Source organism: Terrapene carolina, unplaced genomic scaffold (genome assembly GCF_002925995.2).
Source record: "Terrapene carolina triunguis isolate 2854851 unplaced genomic scaffold, T_m_triunguis-2.0 Scaffold112, whole genome shotgun sequence".
Taxonomy (NCBI): Eukaryota; Metazoa; Chordata; order Testudines; family Emydidae; genus Terrapene; species Terrapene triunguis.
Genome location: NW_020664463.1, coordinates 7468939 through 7487703, shown reverse-complemented (window position 1 = coordinate 7487703; position 18765 = coordinate 7468939). Strand labels below are relative to the sequence as shown.

At 40.7% G+C, this 18765-nt stretch overlaps 1 protein-coding gene across 1 annotated transcript in view; it reads right to left on the bottom strand.

Annotated features, from left to right (window-relative positions):
- Nucleotides 1-18765, bottom strand: part of ABCC9 (ATP binding cassette subfamily C member 9) — a 112441-nt gene that overhangs the window by 57488 nt on the left and 36188 nt on the right. Inside the window, exons 9-16 of the mRNA XM_029911674.1 lie at nt 16729-16863; nt 14444-14606; nt 13668-13708; nt 12866-13008; nt 7555-7663; nt 6346-6456; nt 5334-5406; nt 3761-3866 (exon numbers count right to left, since the gene is read on the bottom strand). Coding sequence (XP_029767534.1) covers nt 3761-3866; nt 5334-5406; nt 6346-6456; nt 7555-7663; nt 12866-13008; nt 13668-13708; nt 14444-14606; nt 16729-16863 — 881 coding nt within the window. The remainder of the gene's footprint in view (nt 1-3760; nt 3867-5333; nt 5407-6345; nt 6457-7554; nt 7664-12865; nt 13009-13667; nt 13709-14443; nt 14607-16728; nt 16864-18765) is intronic.

Sequence of the window (18765 nt, the reverse complement as noted above, 5' to 3'; positions counted from 1 at the left end):
ATTCATCTTCACTGCTATTTCAAAAGTTACAACTCTTGGAAAGAGTAACAGCTTTAGGGACCAATCCTAAAAAGAACTGAGCATCTGCATTCCAAGTCAGTAGCATCAAAGGGAAGTTACAGGTGCTCAGCCCCTCTCAGGAGTGGGTGCAAAGATGAAATAACTTCTTTAAGATTGACAAACCGAGATTAAAGTTGGCTCCTCTAGAGATGCAGTATTGTAGAGCTTGCTTGTTATCAGTAAGAATTGCAACTCACATGGTATGATTTAACTTTGCTGTCTAGAGATTTACATAGTGTATCAGAATGTTTATAAGATGACGCTTTTGAAGATGGTGACTGGAATGATGTAAATATGAATTGCTGCCTCTTTTTACCCACCCCTTACAAATGAAATGACTCATCTCAAAGGAATATCCTCCTTAAATGTTTTAAATAAATAAATGGTGACTAGTGTTATTACTGTAGGTCATGTATTCTAATTGACACCCAACTCTCTACTTCTATTTCCTTTAACAAAAGTTATTCTTCCATGGGTTCTAACTATACCGATTATTCCAGCGAGATCATGTGTGTTAGCACAGCAGACAGTGACACACAACTATGGAACCAAACCAATTCCACACATCAGAGCAGGTTCTAGGCATAAGCAGACTAAGCAATTGCTTAGGGCTCCGAGCAGTTCAAGGGGGCCCCTATTCACCTTTTATTATGTGTTGGGGGGGGAATATTTCTGCTTAGAGTCCCCAGTGGGCTAGTACTGCTTCTGCCACACATGGACAGGAAGAAGAAAACTATCGAGCTCGAAAAAGCTGCTTTTTGGGAAAATGATCAAACAGATAAATATTCAAAGAATGGGCCATGCCATTTTGATCACTGTGGGTGAAATTCATCCCTCCTTCCACAGACAAAACCCAAGGACATGAGCTTTGGGTGGGAGAGTTGGGAGAACAGAATTCATCTCCAAAATCACAGGCCATGAAGTGGGTTGCAGCACATCCCCTCCACATCCACCTTCCCAAACTAGGAGCTGCAAGAGTTGCTGCTATCCTACAGAGCCCCCTATACAGGGATTCTCAGACACTAGTTCTGCATGACTGTGGGTCCACTGTAGGGCCCCCCAGCCTCTCCCAGCAGCTTTCTCCTCAGTTGCCTCTTCTCAGCTAGTACAGAGCCCCCCCATTCAATCACACACAAGGGATGTGGGCAGGGGTGAAAGTAACTTAAGGGACTTACCGGTACACAGGGCTGGGGTCCTGAACAAGGTGGGGTGGCCTTGGGCAGAAGGGGTAGGGCCTTGGGCGGAAGGGGTGGGGCCTTTAAATCCCCGGGCCCTTTAAATCACTGCTGGAGCCCGAGGGCTCCCGGCTCCCGCTGCAATCCTGGGGCTCTGGCATTGATTTAAAGGGCCCAGGGCTCCGGCCGCCACTCTTGCCGGTACACCGTACCAGACCATACCAGCTTACTTTCACCTCTGGAGTGGGTATCTCATCCTGCTTCCATAGATGTGAATTCCAAAAAATCCAACCAGGAATATCATCCTCTACTTACTCTGTGCTGGTGCTCAGCACGGCCCTTGAACAAATCAGATTCAATGAGATTTTTGGCATGCCCTCCTCTACATGCTACCTGTAGCACGGTAATGTGAAAACTGTAAAGATCAGCCTACTTAGGTTTAGACATTAATCCAAAACTAGAATATGGCTTTGTCCTTTAGCTTTGTGAAATACCCCATCCCTTTCATTTAGCCTCGTTTTCTTTGGTGGGGAAAGAGGAATTTTTTCACAACCATTTCATAGGTTTGAGTAGCACTGTGTGAAACATTACTGGTCAGCAAAGCCACCTGATGAAACATACTTCCAAAGCATGATGTCATTTCAAAGTGTCAAACGATGAATGCAGTTCACATTTTTTTTCTCCGTTTGAAGATAAGATCAGTAGTCAGTATATAAATGCATATCCCGTACTATAAGAAGATATTTGATTATAGCATTAGTTAAAAATAAAGATGGTCCAGAGACACGAACTTTATGTCCAGCGCTTTCTCCAAATTTTTCCAATGTCTGAGTATGATTGGATCCAGGGTTTTGAATCAGCCTGTTTTAAAATGACAAGGCCATCCACAAATTTTGGATCCAAATCAGGATCTGAACTTTCTTAAAATTTGTGTCTATTCAGATCTGTTTCAAGCCATAAGTGGTACTCATCTTAAGGTGTATTCCGACTTCTTGGTGTGGTAAACAATTCAAATACACCCACAAAGTTGGTCCTATACATCAACAACCACCACAGCCACAGGATGGAGAAACAAATGGTAAGGACACTTGTATAATAAGCGGAGCCGGTCAAAAAAAATTCACTGAAATTTTGAATTTTCAAAAAATGTATCAACCCCTAGTAATACAAAGCTACAAAAATGTAAAAAAGTTTTGAAAAGTGTCTGAAGCAATGCTACTGCCACTGGTGTTACTGTTTGCTAAGGCAAATTATAGACCAATGTACTTGCATCATGGCAAGTCTGAGATGGAATGGACATGGAAAGAATGCTCAACGGATGAAGATCACACACCAGCGGTGAAATCCTGACTCCACTGAAGTCAATGGCAAAACTCCCATTGGCTTCGGTGGAGCCAGGATTTCACCCCAGATGCACTACACTGTACTGCAGAGCACATGTTTTACACTTAGAGTCATGGGCAGTGGGTAAACCCCTCATTCACAGAGGCTAGCCCTCTGCCCCCCCACCCGAGGCCCCAGCCTTACCCCCCCTCACACACCTGAGGCCCCACCTCTAACCCACTCCCCCTCGCCCGGAGCCAGAATAGCCCCGAGACTCCTACTGTGGCCTGAACTGCCCCAAGTTGCTGGCCAGCCCGAGCCCCAAGCTCCAGGTCACGGGCCCAAGCTGAGCCCCCACTGGCTTCTGGGGAGAGGTGGAGCAAGGACGGGGACTTGGGGTGGAGTGTGGGCAGGGCCACCACTTGGGTTTGGGGAGGCTTAGCATCCCCTGGCCTATTATACCCGACACCCATGCATAGAGTAATTGATTCTTTCCACTTAGGTCATAAAATAAGGTCAGTGTATTTGAGACTAACTACTCAACTGGTTTTAACTATATTCAGATTCCCTTTCCATCCCTTCCTTCAAGCACCATGCTGTAAATCTACCACTGGGGCGGGGTGAATTTTTTCAGACTAAGAGTTTATTTGATGAAAAATACAGTTTTGATCAGCCCAAGACTATTTGTGAATCTGACATGAATAGTTTCAGCCTTTCACAAAATGGTTGGAGGAGGAAGAGGAGTGGTGATAGAGGTGGTGCTGGTGGTGCTGGTTGCTGTCTCTCCTTCCCTTTCTCTTTCCCTAATACCCCTAGTAATATTTAGCCCAGTGGTGAGGGCACTGAGGTGGGATATAGGAGACCTAGGTTCAAATTCACACTCTGGAACAGACCCAAAACAGGCTTTCTTGATTCACCAAAAATGTTGAAATATTTCAGGTTTGGTTCAACCCAAAGCATTTTTTAAAAAAAATTTCAGAACTGCCATTGAACTGAAAAATCAATTATTTGCCCAGCTCAAGCTCTCACTTTCTGTCACAAATGAAACATCACCAGCTGCATCACAATAGATCTGGTGTGAATGTACTGGTAAAGGCTTGCAGGGAGGATTTTGGATGATGATTTAACTTGTTCTACATTTCTTATTATGAGGTGTTGGTGCTTAAAATTAAAACAGCAATTAGAAGCTATTGGAAACTTACTTGTTCCAGTGAACTTTTCCTTCCAGAGTCTGCATCTCACCAAGTATAGCCAGAAGAAGTGAAGACTTCCCACAGCCAACTTGACCCACAATCATTGTCATCTGACCTATAATAATCATAAACCAAATAAAGAAAGGAGAACCAAATGATAGAACACTAATCCAGTTAAAATTAAAAATAGCTTGCTGCAGTTGTTGCTACCCTTTATATTCTCTGAATGGCAATTTCGCATGTATCCACCTGTGAGCTAATTTTGAAAGAAAAGATTCAGGCATACAGTATCTCCATGATGTAAATGTACTGTATAAACCTGCTGGAATATATATATTAAAAAAAACAACACTGAGTGATTTATTGAGAGACCGATCTTGGGAACCAAAGTTTTATAGTAATAATTATTAAAATTAATAACAATACCCCAAGTTTCCTATGTAGGTTTGTCTTGCCAAATTGTGCGTGGGGGGGGGCGGTATTTTAACACCTCTGGCACTTTTTAATAACTACCATTTTGTGTGATTAGCCTGTTTAAAATTCCTCTCAGTACTGGCCTTAGTTATGCTCTTGTCTGTTTTATTTATATACACATGCACTGATGGCCAAGTAGACCTATTGTTTTGAAACTGGCAATTTTTTTTGTTATTAGCCATATGTTTAAAACAAACACGAGGAAGTGCTTCTTCACATAATGAACAGTTACCCTGTGGAATTCATTGCCAGCGGATATTGTGAAGGCCAAAACTATAACTGAGTTCAAAAAGGAATTAGGTAAGTTCATGGAGGGTAGGTCCATCATTGTCTATTAGCCAAGATGGTCAGGGATGCAATCCCATGCTCTGGGTGTCCCAATGCCACTGACTGTCAGATGTTGGGACTGGACAATAGGGGATGGATCACTTGATGATTGCCCTGGTCTATTCATTCCCTCTGAATCATCTGGCATTGGCCACTGTTAGAACACAAGATACTGGGCAAGATGGATCATTGGTCTGACCCAGTGTGGACATTTTTATTTCTATCCATTATTTTTTCGTTCTTTGGAGTTATGATATAGTTCCATGAACTAGATTTCTTAACCTTTTACATCCTTCTCTTTATATTTCTTGATGTAACCCACACACCTTCTGGGTGTGGTGTTCTGTCCCACCTAGCGGCACCAAGACCACTTAGAGAGCAATTAATGAGTCTGCTCTACAGTGTTGGCTAACAAGCAGTTGGCTTTTAGCTCATGCAGTACAGGCTCATGCACTAAGCTCCAGAGGTCCTAGGTTCAATCCTGCACGCTGACAACTGGGGGCTGTCGGTGTTACCTTGACACCAATCTGTTCATGTTTATTTTTTGGGTGGAGTAGTGGGGGCACACAACCTAACTTGTTCCAAGATGGATCTTGATAAATTTATTAATGTGATCATATGACAAAGTTGCCTGTGATAGCAGGAGACTGGACTCAATGACCCACGAGGTCCCTTCCAATCCTATGTTTCTTTGTGCTTTGGACTATGTATGCAAGGAATGGTCATTACAGCAAATACACAGTTTCACATGTTTAGCATTTAAGGTGCACATTAATCCTACCTGTTGGGATCCTGATGTTTATATTGGATAATGTGGCTAAGCCACTTCCCCATGAAAAATATCCATTGGTAACCTACAAAATAATTTCATATATTAGAAGTGCAAACACCTCAATAAATAATTTACAATTGTTAGTTCTGGATTAAAAGGAAAAGATCACTTTAAAAAATGTGATAAAACATATTCAAGTATGGTCACATGAAAAAGTGCAAGTCAAATAAGGGGAGATGGCAAAACAACGCAAAGATTGTGAAGGAAAAACAACTCGTGCATATATTATATGAACATCCCTTTATTAAAGGGACAGTCTCCAGGTAAAACTCATGGGCCCAATCACCTCTTGCAGAGAAAAATCCATGCAGCATTATATCAAGGGAAGAGATGGAGCACACAGAGTATAAACAAGTTACTCACAAGGTTTACAGAGGACAAAAAAAAGTAGACACTGGGACCATATTTTGCCTTTGGATTTGTACACTCCCTTTGAAGTTAACAGGGCTATGGGCTATTCTCCCTCACACAAGAAGGACATCCATAGGCAGAACTTGGACCAAAGGGCGTGTTTGAAACCTGTGCATCTATTTAGTCTGAATCTAGTCAGAACCTGTGGGAACAGTTAGTGCATGTTCAGACAAAAACTTTACCCACATCAGCAATGAATGTGAAAAATGACCTTATGGTACAAAAGCTTTGAGTCTGGGAGTGGGCTATCAGGAGGAACTAAAAGAAGAACCTATAGTATATTTGATCATGTGGTTCTTGTTCTTTCAGAATCACAATATCACTTGCTACTGAGAAAAAATAGAGGTATTAAAGGGAACTGATGATTTCCAGCAAATAGCCTGGTGTAAGTGTATTTTGAGCACACTTTTATCCAAGTATTTTACACCTGATCTTGCAGTGAAAGATTTGCTTTTGGAAGGACTGCAGGATTTGGACACTTTGTTACCAGTTTACTCCAGATCATGAGGCTCCCCTCCATGTGAAGAATGAATCCATGAATTCAAACTACCTTGATTGCAATATCATCTGTCTCGAAGGGACGTGGCTGTCTCCTCGGTGGCTGCTCATAGCTGTCCAGCTGATGCCTTAAGGGCTGTTTCCTGTTTATAGCTTTGGTATGCTACATGAAAAAGCACAGAAAGAAGAGAAGTTGAAATTCTCATAAGATGACAACATTCAGGTTCCTTTGAAACAAAATAGCCTGTTCCCTTCCCTCCTACCAATCTAGGTCAAGAGAAGAACATGTGAATAGTAACAGGGTATTTCAACATGTGTTGTAACAAAGGCACAACACTGTGAGGAGCTAAGTGTCTCTCACAAGGGGCCGAATGCCCTCAACTGCCTCTGAAGTCAGTGGAGTCTCTTCAAATCCCCCCATTTTTTATACTATCTAATTTAAACTTCTTGTCACCATCTGCAGTGCTCTACATAATTCTGCCCCATCCCTCCTTATCCTTCTTTGTTAAATTCAGTGTTGCTCCCGGTCCTCTTCAAATCTACCCAGCCTCATCCTCCCATTTGTCAGCTTAGCTTCTCAGTTGCCTCTGTAACTTCTTCCACATGACCATTTAGGCATGGTACAACCTTCCTGAGCTTGTCCGCAAAGCTCCTACTCTCTTTCAGTCCCTCTTAAAGACTCACTCTTGCTGGGCTGCTTACAGAGAATCAATCTGACTTCTACATACATTGCTTATTCTTTCCTCTCCCTCCCCCCATAATTTTTGTCTGCCTTTAGATTGTGAGCTCCTCGAAGCAGTGACTGACCCTACTTGAATGTCTGGAAAGAATCTGGCACATCATGGGTGGTAAAGTAAAGAAAGAATTTAATACTTGTAACAATATGAAGGCTACATGGGATATTTAGAACAATAAACTAAAACTGAGAGGGCCAAGTCTGAATGCTACATCAATCAAGTCATTTCTTAACATTTTTCTTTTTTATTAATGCTTAAGTAAGAGCAGGGGCCTGCCGCACTGTAAAAACACATAATGTGAGCCCCTTTCCTAAGAAGCTCACACCCTAAGCAAGCAAGATAGGCACAGGATAGAAAGAAACTGGTAGCACAGAGAGATAAAATGACTTCCCCAAGTCAGACAGTTGGTGAGTGGCAAAGCCAGGCTCAAAACCCAGGTCTCCTGAGTCCCAGGTCAGCAGCCACTCCAGTTGGCCATGCTGTCTCTCCCTTTTTGAGCAGCCATGTCAGAAAAGAGAACTTACAAGTCCTGTATGCTTTTTACAGGATTCATAGGTCACAGAGCTTTCTGCACTTCTCCAGCTGTCATCTCCAATCTCATCACTTATGAGAAATTCATTCAGCTTCTGAACGCTTAAAAAAAAAAAAAGACAATGAGTGAATGCCAGATTTCCTTGGGTAAACTTGTAATGATCTGTGCTTCGATCACCGGATCAGAATACTCAAACTTCATGATTGCATGGACTACCTCCACTCCCTTTTGGATTGCATAGCATCCTTGTGGCAATTATTTGCATGGAAAAAAGAACAGTATGAAAGTAGTTAATGCATTTTCAAACTTAATTTTATTGCAATAAGAGCAACTGGAAATGAGGAGAAGAGCTGACACCACGTGACTAACCAGCTCTCTGCAATCCACCAGCAAGAGCTCTGTGGCTTGCAGAACGCATGCTATTCTTGCTATGTTATTCTTTAAAAAAAATAATCTGCATAGTTACTCATTAGCCTTTTGGGGCTGCCTCAGTCTTCACTTCACCCCGGGGGCATGGAGCAAAGGGGAAAGCCCAACCAACTGGTGAGAGAAGCGTGGCTATGAAAAGCCCTTTACAGTATATCCAAATCCAGAGTTTATCACCACGCAGTGTGACAGGAGCCTCTTCAACAGGCAGTGGGAAGAAGCTGAGCCAACTCCATAAGGAATGGACACACTAATCAATGTAACTCTTATTATGCGAATGCACTAAAGGAACATGCAATGACATTGACCTACTGCCTTAGAAGGCATGGGTCAAACATTTATTTCAGCCACAGTCAAAAACTCTTCTGCCACCAGAGCTATGCTAATTCTTAAAGTGAAATAACTGGTCTGGCCAAAGTATAAGCACTTATTCATATTAGGGACAAGCGCTTAACCCTATCAATTTATATGATTGATGATGGGGGAGTGGCCAAGCACACATTCCTCGTGCCTCTGCACTTGGGAGTTTCTAGGTTCATGGGAGAAAGATGATAGGAAATAAATTTTCCAATGGGTTAGGTTTGTTTTGGCAAATAGGGTCTTTCAATAACGTCCTTTGGGGTGGCTAAGGATAGTAAATGAAACACACACACCATGGGGATATTAGGACAGCGCTAAACATAGCACAGAGGGAGGAGGAGTGATGGGGAGGCTAGAGTGATTTATAAAGGGGCATGAGATTTTCCATGAGTCCGAAATCATTTTAAACCCAGGAAAAACCTCAAATGTGTCCCTGCTCCCTCTTCAACAAAAACAAAACACTGATTATTTAATTTGTTAGTGAACCGAGTGCTGGTGAATGGTGAGGGAGGGCTCAGAAGACTAATGTCCTGAGGTTTGTTGTTTGTTATTATTGTTATACACCAAACAGAGGCAGCAGCAACAATACAATACTTTGCCAGAGTGCCTCAACCTAGACTTGGAGGGACTATGTATGAGGGTGGGAAGTTTAGCTCAGTTTTCAGATCCTGTCAGTGCATGGCATCTCTGCCAGCAAGGGTGTCAATTTGTGCCAGCTGTGGTGGTTGTTTTATGATACGTACACCTGCGTAACTACAATTCCTTTCACACAGGCCACTGCAGAATCAACAGGGGACAATACATTTCAGTCTCTTAACCAGCAAACTAGAGAGGAATTGCTCAGTCACCTACCCCTAGGGGAGCTGTTTTGTCAGGCTATATATTTTGGGAAATGTCATACTTAAATCATGGCAAAGATTGATAAAATCAGATTTTGTGACTTCTATGATTTTCCACTAGTGCTTCTCCCTGTAGCACATATGGCAATTTCCTGTTATATCCTGGACAAACCTCATTGAATTAAGTTAAACGTATCCCCACAGTATGCCAACATTTGTATTGAATTAAGTTTAACTATTTTAGGAGTTCTTTGTATTAAAAATGCAAATGTTTATGTATTATTGTGGGATTGTATGTAATGTCTCTAGGGGGAAGACATGGCTATTATAATGAGAAGTGTTATGAGCTTCAAAGGACTATTTGAAACAATGGGCTGGACAAGAATGAACTTTTAAAGTTAAGTGGGTTTCCCAGGAAATCTCTAGGAGTTGTTTGCAAATGTACCCCTTGGTTATGCAAGAACTCAGCCTTTTGAATCTTCACCCTGAGGAGGGGACCTTTGTCTGCTGATCACCAGTTAAATGAGGACAAGATCAGAGGGCCAAAGTGTATAAAGGAGTAGCCCACAGATTCATGGGAGTGCTTGTTCTGAGCCAATGCCGTCAGGAACTTGTAACCACAGAGAAACAGTCTGGTGGGATATGAAGGGCTGACTCCTACTGGAGCCCTTGTTGGAACTGGGGTGATCTCTGGTAAGCTTATTCGCATGTTTGTAGGTTCTTTTTAATATATTTTCTCTGTAATGCTTTCATCTCCAGAATAAATGTTCTTGCTTTGAAAAAGCTGTGTTACCTTGTAACTGTGGGCAATTACACTGCTTCTAGCTTCTGAGAAGAAAAGCAAGGCAGGCCTGCTTAGGCAGTCTGACTTATTGGGGAATTCACAGTGTAGGCAGGGAACTGTGCAGCCTGGAAATACCCTGGTCAGGAGGGAGTGACACAAATATCTCCGCCCAAGAGAGATGACAGCTGCCTGTAGAGCCGGAAGCCTGAGAGTGGGTGCCCTTGGTGGACCATAGAGGGGGAAATACAGGTGCAGTTGCCCTGAACTGTTACGCTCCCTCTCCTTCCACCTTCCCCACTGTTCTTCCATGCTACTCTATAACCCCACCAAGGCTTCTCCAGGCAGTCTGGCAGGCCAGGCCTCCCTCTCCTCCATCTCTTTCCTGTAATTTGGGAGTGGGAACCCAGAGTGCAGCCTCAGCATCACAATCCCCTCAAAAAGCAACAAAGAGTCCTGTGGCACCTTATAGACTAACAGACGTATTGGAGCATAAGCTTTCGTGGGTGAATACCCACTTTGTCAGATGAATACCCACTGCGTCTGACAGAGTCTGCCACCAGACTCTTTGTTGTTTTTTACAGATCCAGACTAACACGGCTACCCCTCTGATACTTGACAATCCCCTCAAAGTCACAACCTTTTCACAGAACTCAGAGCAGACACAAGTGCATCATTCCCTGATGAGCTATCCAATTCCTTGGTGCCCACTTTGGGTCTGATTCTCCTCTCATACCAGTGTACATCAGGAGTGACTCCACTGCTATCCCTGGTGTAACATTAATGATTAGAATGGCTTTTCAGATGAGCTATTGCCCCCTGTTCATGCCAATGGTCCTTTCCAAAAAGAGACCCAGTGTTATGGACAGGGCCAGCTCTAGGTTTTTTGCCTCTCCAAGCTCAGAGAGTGCAACTGTGGCCGGAATGCCACCCCTGGAATTGTGCCGCCCCAAGCACGTGCTTGCTTTGCTGGTGCCTAGAGCTGGTCCTGGTTATGGATAGAATTCCATCATAAAGCACAGTCACTATTCCACCCCTTGCGTTGGGGAGAAATAGGAGTAGACCGCTCCACCCGATGTCAAGGGCCAGACCTGTTAGATAGCCATCACTTTGTTTACCCCCCAGCTTCTCCCTCTCTTCCCCTTCTAGTGTTGCTAGCCATCTGGGAGCAATTGTGGCTGATCAGTGCATGATGGGTGAGGCTAGGAAGGAAGATATGAGCTACAATCCAAGTCAGGACAGTCTGGCCTGGAGTAAGGACTTCAAGATTTGCCTCAATAATAATTTTCCAGCCATTAACTTTATTGACCATTTCCTTGTTCTCATATGATGCAGTAAAACGGAGTTTCTGGTCTTTTTTCTTTATGCCTTTTCATCATTTTGAATAACCAAGTTAAGTCCCCTTCATCCTGTCTCTTTCTCAGAGAAGTGTAAAGAGATCTCTTTAATATAAGAACATAAAAATGGCCATACTGGGTCAGATCAATGGTCCATCTAGCCCAGTATCCTGTCTTCTGTCAGTGGCCTATACTAGAAGCTTCAGAGGGAATGAACAGAACAGGGCAATTATCCTCTGTCATCCAATCCCAGCACCTGGCAGTCAGAGGTTTAGGGACACACAGAGCATGGGGTTGCATCTCTGACCGTCTTGGCTAATAGCCACTGATGGAGCCATCTTTCATGAACTTATCTCATTCTTTTTTGAACCCAGTTACACTTTTGGCCTTCACAACATCCCCTCACAATTAGCTCCACGGGTTGACTGTGTGTTGTGTGAAGAAGTACTTCCTTTTGTTAGTTTTAAACCTGCTGCCTATTTTCATCAGGTGACCCCTGGTTCTTGTGTTATGTGAAAAGGTAAATAATACTTCCTTATTCACATTCTCCACAATGTTCATGATTTTATAGACCTCTATCATATCCCCTTTTAATCATGTCTTTTCCAAGCTTAAAAGTCCCAGTCTTTTTAATCTCTCCTCATACAGAAGCTGTTTCATATCCCTAATCATTTTTGTTGCCCTTCTCTGAACCTTTTCCATTTCTAATACATCTTTTTTGAGATGGGGCAACCAGAACTGCATGCAGTATTCAAGGTGTGGGCATACCATGGCTTTATACAGTGGCATTATATCTTTTCTTATTATCTATCCCTTTCCTAATGGTTTCTTACATTCTGTTAGCTTTTTTGATTGCTGCTGCACATTGAGCAGATGTTTTCAGAGAACTATCCACAGTGACTCCAAGATCTCTTTCGTGAGTGGTAACAGATAATTTAGACCCCATCTTTTTTGTATGTATAGTTGGGATTATGTTTTCTAATGTGCATTACTTTGCATTTATCAACACTAAATTTCATCTGCCATTTTGTCACCCAATCACCCAGTTTTGTGAGATTCTTTTGTAACTCTTTGCAGTCTGCTTTGGACTTAACTACCTTGAGTAATATTGTATCATCTGCAAATTTTGCCACCTCACTGTTTACCCCCTTTTCCGGATCATTTATGACTATGTTGAACAGTAATGGTCCCAGTACAGCCCCTTGGGGGACCCTGCTATTTACCTCTCTCCATTTCAAAAACTGACCATCTATTCCTACCCTTTGTTTCCTGTCTTTTAATCAGTTATTGATCCACGAGAGGACCTTCCCTCTTACCCCATGACTGCTTACTTTGCTTAAGAGCTTTTGGTGAGGGATCTTGTCAAAGGCTTTCTGAAAGTCCAAGTACACTACATCCACTGGATAACCCTTGTCCACATGCTTGTTGACCCCCCAAAGAATTTAAATAGATTGGTGAGGCATGATTTCCCTTTACTAAAGCCATGTTGACTCTTCCCCAACAAAGCATGTTCATATATATGTCTGATAATTCTGTTCTTTATTATAGTTTCAACCATACCTTATGACGGCCTTGACTGCAAATCTAACCACGGTGGAGAGCAGGAACAGCGGTGTGACCAGGATGTGAAACAACGACAGTGATGCAAAGGCCTGGTATGGCTGCAGTGTCGCCTCATTTTGATATTCATAGGTCACAAAGGTCTGTCACATCAAAACAAGGGAATATTAGTGAAAAGGATGTCAGGCTACACAGGCTGGCTCAAAACAGGGGGAAAAACACCTATCGAAATATTTTGCCTGAGTAGAGGCTGAGTACAAACTGAATAAGGACCTCAGTGTTTGGTGTATAAACATTTCTTACTACCCAGCATGAAGGGTAAAGGTATTTCCCCAGTGCATTAGTCATGAAATTCATTTTTGTGCAAAGGGCTAGTGCAAACTTATGTCCCACTTAAGTCCAACCATGACTTATTTTGATGATTTAAATTGTCTAGGCCTTGTACTGGGCCCAGAGTAAATTTCACCCATAGACAATGGAACAGCAACACCTCAAAATACAAAGCCCAAAATAAGACTTATTCTCGAAACTAGTCTGTCCCCTTCCAGTTTAGCCACATTTTGATATTCTGTTTGGTTTCTGCGGAAGACTGAAATTAATGTTGCTTTTTGTTTGCTTCCCTTTTCACAAGTCCAAATCTCAGGTGTTGTAAATTGGGAATTGAGTTTGTTAGTGTAATACTGCTAGGCAGCCAGAAGGGACATACTAATTTACATATTGTTTCTGTGAAAAGTAGGTCCTATATAAACAATGACAGTGTTTTTAATTTCTTTTCAGATAAAGGGGAAAAATATTTTCTTACTGCAAGAACAGCTGCTATTGGGATGGCTGCATTCATAAAAACTGTTGAAAGAAATAAAATATGCATTGGACTATTTGAACTGTACAAAAAATGATCTTAATATTATTTTTCAATACTTTATACCAAACCCAAGCATAGTCAGTTAAATAATATGTTAGTTGAGGACTTCAACCTCAAATGTTGTTTCCTATCCATTAAAACTCCCAAAGGAAAACTCCTTAGCAGGAAGAAATTTCCTTCCATGTCTGACTTAGGTCTTAAATACACAAACAAACGAACCAAGAAATGTTATAGTTTCTACATTTTAGTGAATTGAAATAAAATATTTTCATATGAACTGCAGAATTATAATGTATCACAGCCAAAAATTGCTTTGAAAAAACAATTTACTACAAATATTGGGGCCATTTCCCTCAACTCTACCTCATTACAAGGAATGTAATTTATTTTAGTTCCTAACTTATGTCTGTCCCAATCACACCTGCTGATGTTATCTCAGTACTTATTAATGTAAAATCTCATAACTAAGGTTGCAAAAAACCTTTTACAAGTTAAACAATAACAGTAACAAAATCCACCAAACAATGTCAAGCTTCCTGTTGTGTTATTTGTCGTGTCTTTTATTTTCCATCATGTTTCATAACAAAATAGCCACTACCATAAGTACAGGCATCTTGCTTCAACTGAAGTCTCAAAAGGAATTTACTATTGAGAGATAAATCCATATCTAAGAGTTATGTTACAAACAATACTGCCCCTAGAACAGAATTACTTACTGGAAAGAGATGTGTACAGCGCAAAGGTTTTGAGACTTATGAGCTCCTTGGTTCTTGTTTCCTCTACGCTAGTGCAAAATATGTGCTCCCAGGCATACAACTTTAACAACTTAATGCCTTTCAAGATCTCATTGGTTTTCTTTAATCTCTCAGTAGAATAATCCTTTACATTAAAAAAGTAAGAAATTACAAATTACAAAATTAATATTTTTAAATTATTTTTATTAAGAATGCTTTTTTCTATCACTTTTGTTCTAAAATTAGCCAAAGTATTGCAACTGGGTTTACTCATGACCTAGTATATGCCTCTAAGTACTATACATACTGAAATAATATACAATTTCATGTTCCTTGACGATTTTAGAGACTTTAAAGTCATGAGAAGAAAATAAAAGTGATTCTGCATTGAAAAAAATCAAAACTAATATATCTTGGGGAAAATAACCTGAAACCTATGTATCTAAATAGAGAATGAAACCTGGGAGTGATAATACTGAAGAAGAAAAAAGATGGACAATTGGTAATGAACAAAAAATTACATTTGAGGTTGCAATGTGGTATTGCCTCAAAAAGACCAGTTTTGGACTGCGTACAGAAGATTCACATAATATGTGCTTATTTTATTGATTTATTTAAGTAATAGCCCCTCATCAGCAATATTGTGTTCATCTGTTTTGGGCACATTATTACCAAAATACATTAACAAGTTGGGAGGAATTCAGAGAAGAACAAGAAAGATCAAAGGGGTGGAGGGAATTATGTCTGAAAAAAGTATAAAAGAGAGATCCTCAGCCAGTGTAAATTGGCATACGTCCACTGGGGTCAATCAAACTGAGGATCAGGCCCAGATATGTTTAGCTTGGCTAACTGACAATTAAGATATGAGGGGGAGATGGTAACAGTCTAGGTATTAAGAAAATTTAAAATTAGGATAAATTTCCAGTCGATGAGCTTTATTAGACTGTAGAATCGTTTCCCATTGATGGAGAGTGTGCAACAGGGACTGATCCAATATGAGTACGGAGGTTATTCAGAAATGCAAGAGACTTTTGGGTAGAGTGTTATACAGTAGTTGATGTAATCTATTTCAAAAGAACTTATTCACATGATTTAATATTTCATTTCTATATTTTATTATTTTTATTAATTGCTGACATTCCATACAGTACATCATTTGAATTAGAAAACAATAGGCTCCTTGGCATCTAAAGGATAGATAGTCAGAGAAATGATCAAGCTACTCAGATGGGGTGAAATTCATCTCTGTAAAAAGGGTCAGCACAAGGTGCATATACCACTTTAAGGCTCAAGTTCAGTATAGTATTTAAGCATGTGCTTAAATGTTTTGCTGACAAGGGATGAACTGCTGAATCAGGACCTAGCCCCAGATCCTCAAAAGGTATTTAGGCTCCTAACTTCCACTGATTTTCATACAAGTTAAGATCCTAAATACATTTGAGGACCAGGGCCTAAGTCCTTATTTTCAAGGCTTAAGAAGGACCTGAGTAGTTCATAAGCTTTGTGCTGGCCCGTAGCGCAGGAGTGAATTTCTTCCATGCAAATTTAACTCAGCAATTAATGGTCTCATGAGTGCCTATCTTGTTAAGGAACTCCCCATTCTGTAGAACTTCAATCACAATACAGAAGTATTCTGCTAAAAGTTAGATATTTCTTTCTCCTTCCTTTCCCCAACGTGCTCACTGAACATGCCTTTGATGTCATTGTTCTAGGTGAATATTGGAGGAGAGGGTATTCAAATGATCAGAACTCTAGTAATCAGGAATGTCAGCAAGAATGTAACTCTGTGTATTGGTAACACCACCTAAAGAGTGTAATATATATTGTATTTAATGCACCTCTTAAAAAACAGTTGAAAATGTTACCATTGTACAGTTTCCATTGTATTACATTGAAATTGTTTGTTGGCAGCCCAAAAATAAATAAATAAAAATTTAAAAATCAAAATTAAATATGTGGTTCATTTAATTAATAATAAACATTCCCAAAAGATAGTTCTTAGTTTTCTATAAGTAATAATACTTTGTTCTTCTATAGCACTTTTCATCTGAGGATCACAAATAACTTTGCAAACAACTTGTGAAGTAGGCAAATATTACTACCCTTATTTTACAGATCTGGAAACTGAGGGACAAAAAAGTTAAATGGCTTACCCAAACTTACACAGTAAAATATTTGAAAAACCAGGAACAGAATCCAGAACTCCCGATTCCTGGTTCTCTGCTTTAACTACTGGACCACAGGCATCACTAAAATAAATTACTTACAAGAGTGCTCTTCTGCGCCTCAGCCAACTTTGTAGCTATGAAATACTGTATTGGAGCGAGCAATACAATAACAGCAGCACCAACCAATGCACTTACTCGAAGTAAGTTATAGAGTAGGATCACGCCCATTATGATCTAAGGAGGAAAAACGCACATAGGAAAAGGAATACATTTCAGGACCTCTACAAGACAGCAATGCGAAAAAAATCCTCTCAGACTATATAGTCTAATAATACATAGAATTTGCATGAATTTAAATAAAACCTCACTTATAATTTACTTCAGAAGTTAAGTTTTGAAATTCTAGGGAAAGTTTCTACAAACCTTTATTATCATTATTTATTTGTATTGTGGTAGCACCTACCTACCCAAGTCATGGACAAGGACTCCAATGTGATAGGCGCTGTACAAACACAGAGTGAAAAGATAGTGTCTGCCCCAAAGAGTCAAGCATGCAATGACATATTAGCTGTTAAGCCAGTAGTGCTCTGGAGTTGGTGGGCTTGATTCTTATTTGTACAAAAGCCCCTTTACACCACTTAAAGGGGCCTTAAAGTGGATATAAATTACATTTACATTCAACTTAAGGTACCTTTCCACTGCCAGAGTGAGTCCTATTGTAAAAGAGAATCAGGGCCAGGGGAGGTACTGATATGAATAAGGGCCACTCATGTCAGAAAGGGCATGTGGGATTGATTCCCTACTTTTATTTGTTTCACCTTTTCAGTAAACTAATGAATTCAATTAAACATGTCTTTCCATTGCATAGTCAAACCACTAACATCCAGTCAGGTTTAAGATTTTGCAGAGTATTATTTACATACATAAAAATCCTTTCCTTAGCAGGCAGATAGACGAGGTGCCTAGTGGCAATTTGGGCCTGAGGCAAATCCTGCTGTCCTTACTCAGGGCCCAGTCCGTCCTTTCGGGTGCCTTCAAGGGTGCTCAGCACCTTTCTGGATACACTCAGCAACTTGTAGGACCAACCCCCATGATTTATTCAAGACCAGGAGGATATGGTTTGATGACGTTATATTTAGGATTAGATTGTAACATCAGCCTCAGCCATAAACTGCCTCACCCCAGGAGTAGCATTGGAAGTCATTGTTCCTCAGAAACATCCCTCAGAGATCCAATTCCTCTGCTTCAGGATGAGACGGCACCCATATTTCTCTGCCTGACTGCGTTAGGGGAGTCACACTCTAGCCCATAATTAGCAAATGTTAATTCCTTGTCTTTTTTCAGAGAAAGAAAGAAGCTAATTGAACTGCTGATTTAGAAATATCTGTTACCCCAACATGTGAATTGTTGATACCAGCAGCTGCCCAATGCTTTGACAGTGAAAAGAACTTTAAAAATATAACATATACACTTTATCATTTTTACTTTTGTTTTTTTAAGTGCTAGTGTCAGCTACTGGCTTGACAACAGTTTACAGATTTTAAGGCCAGAAGGGACCATTATGATAATTTAATTTGACTTCCTGCATAATACAGGCCATAGGAGATCACCCAGTAAACTCTGCATCAAACCCATAACTTCTGTACGAGCAACAGCAGATCTTTGAGAAAGACATCCATATCCCAAGGGCATTAATTCAAAGCCTACTGAAGTTAATTAAAATACTGCCAATTAACTTCAGTGAGTTGTCAGTTAGGTCCTGTTGCTCCCTGAGCTGGAGGAACAGCAAAGGAAGTGGCAATAGAAACTTCCTCAGACTGTCCTTTCACTTTCCTGGTGGGATCACCTCCATGGATTAAGAAGATATTTCAGTTTCTATATCTAGTCAGTCCTTGTCATTTTCCTGAGACTGATAAAAAGGTGACCATTATGCTACATACAATTTAAGCTACATACAATTAGCCTGAGAGCAACCAGCAGTTTAATTAACAAAGACCAACTGAAAAAACCTTCATATGGTAACCCCTTTTGGACAATTCTAAGCCAGCCTGGATTTGAAGCAGTGATTTATAGGTGAAAATGTCTATATAGGTTTCAGAGTAGCAGCCATGTTAGTCTGTATAAGCAAAAAGAACA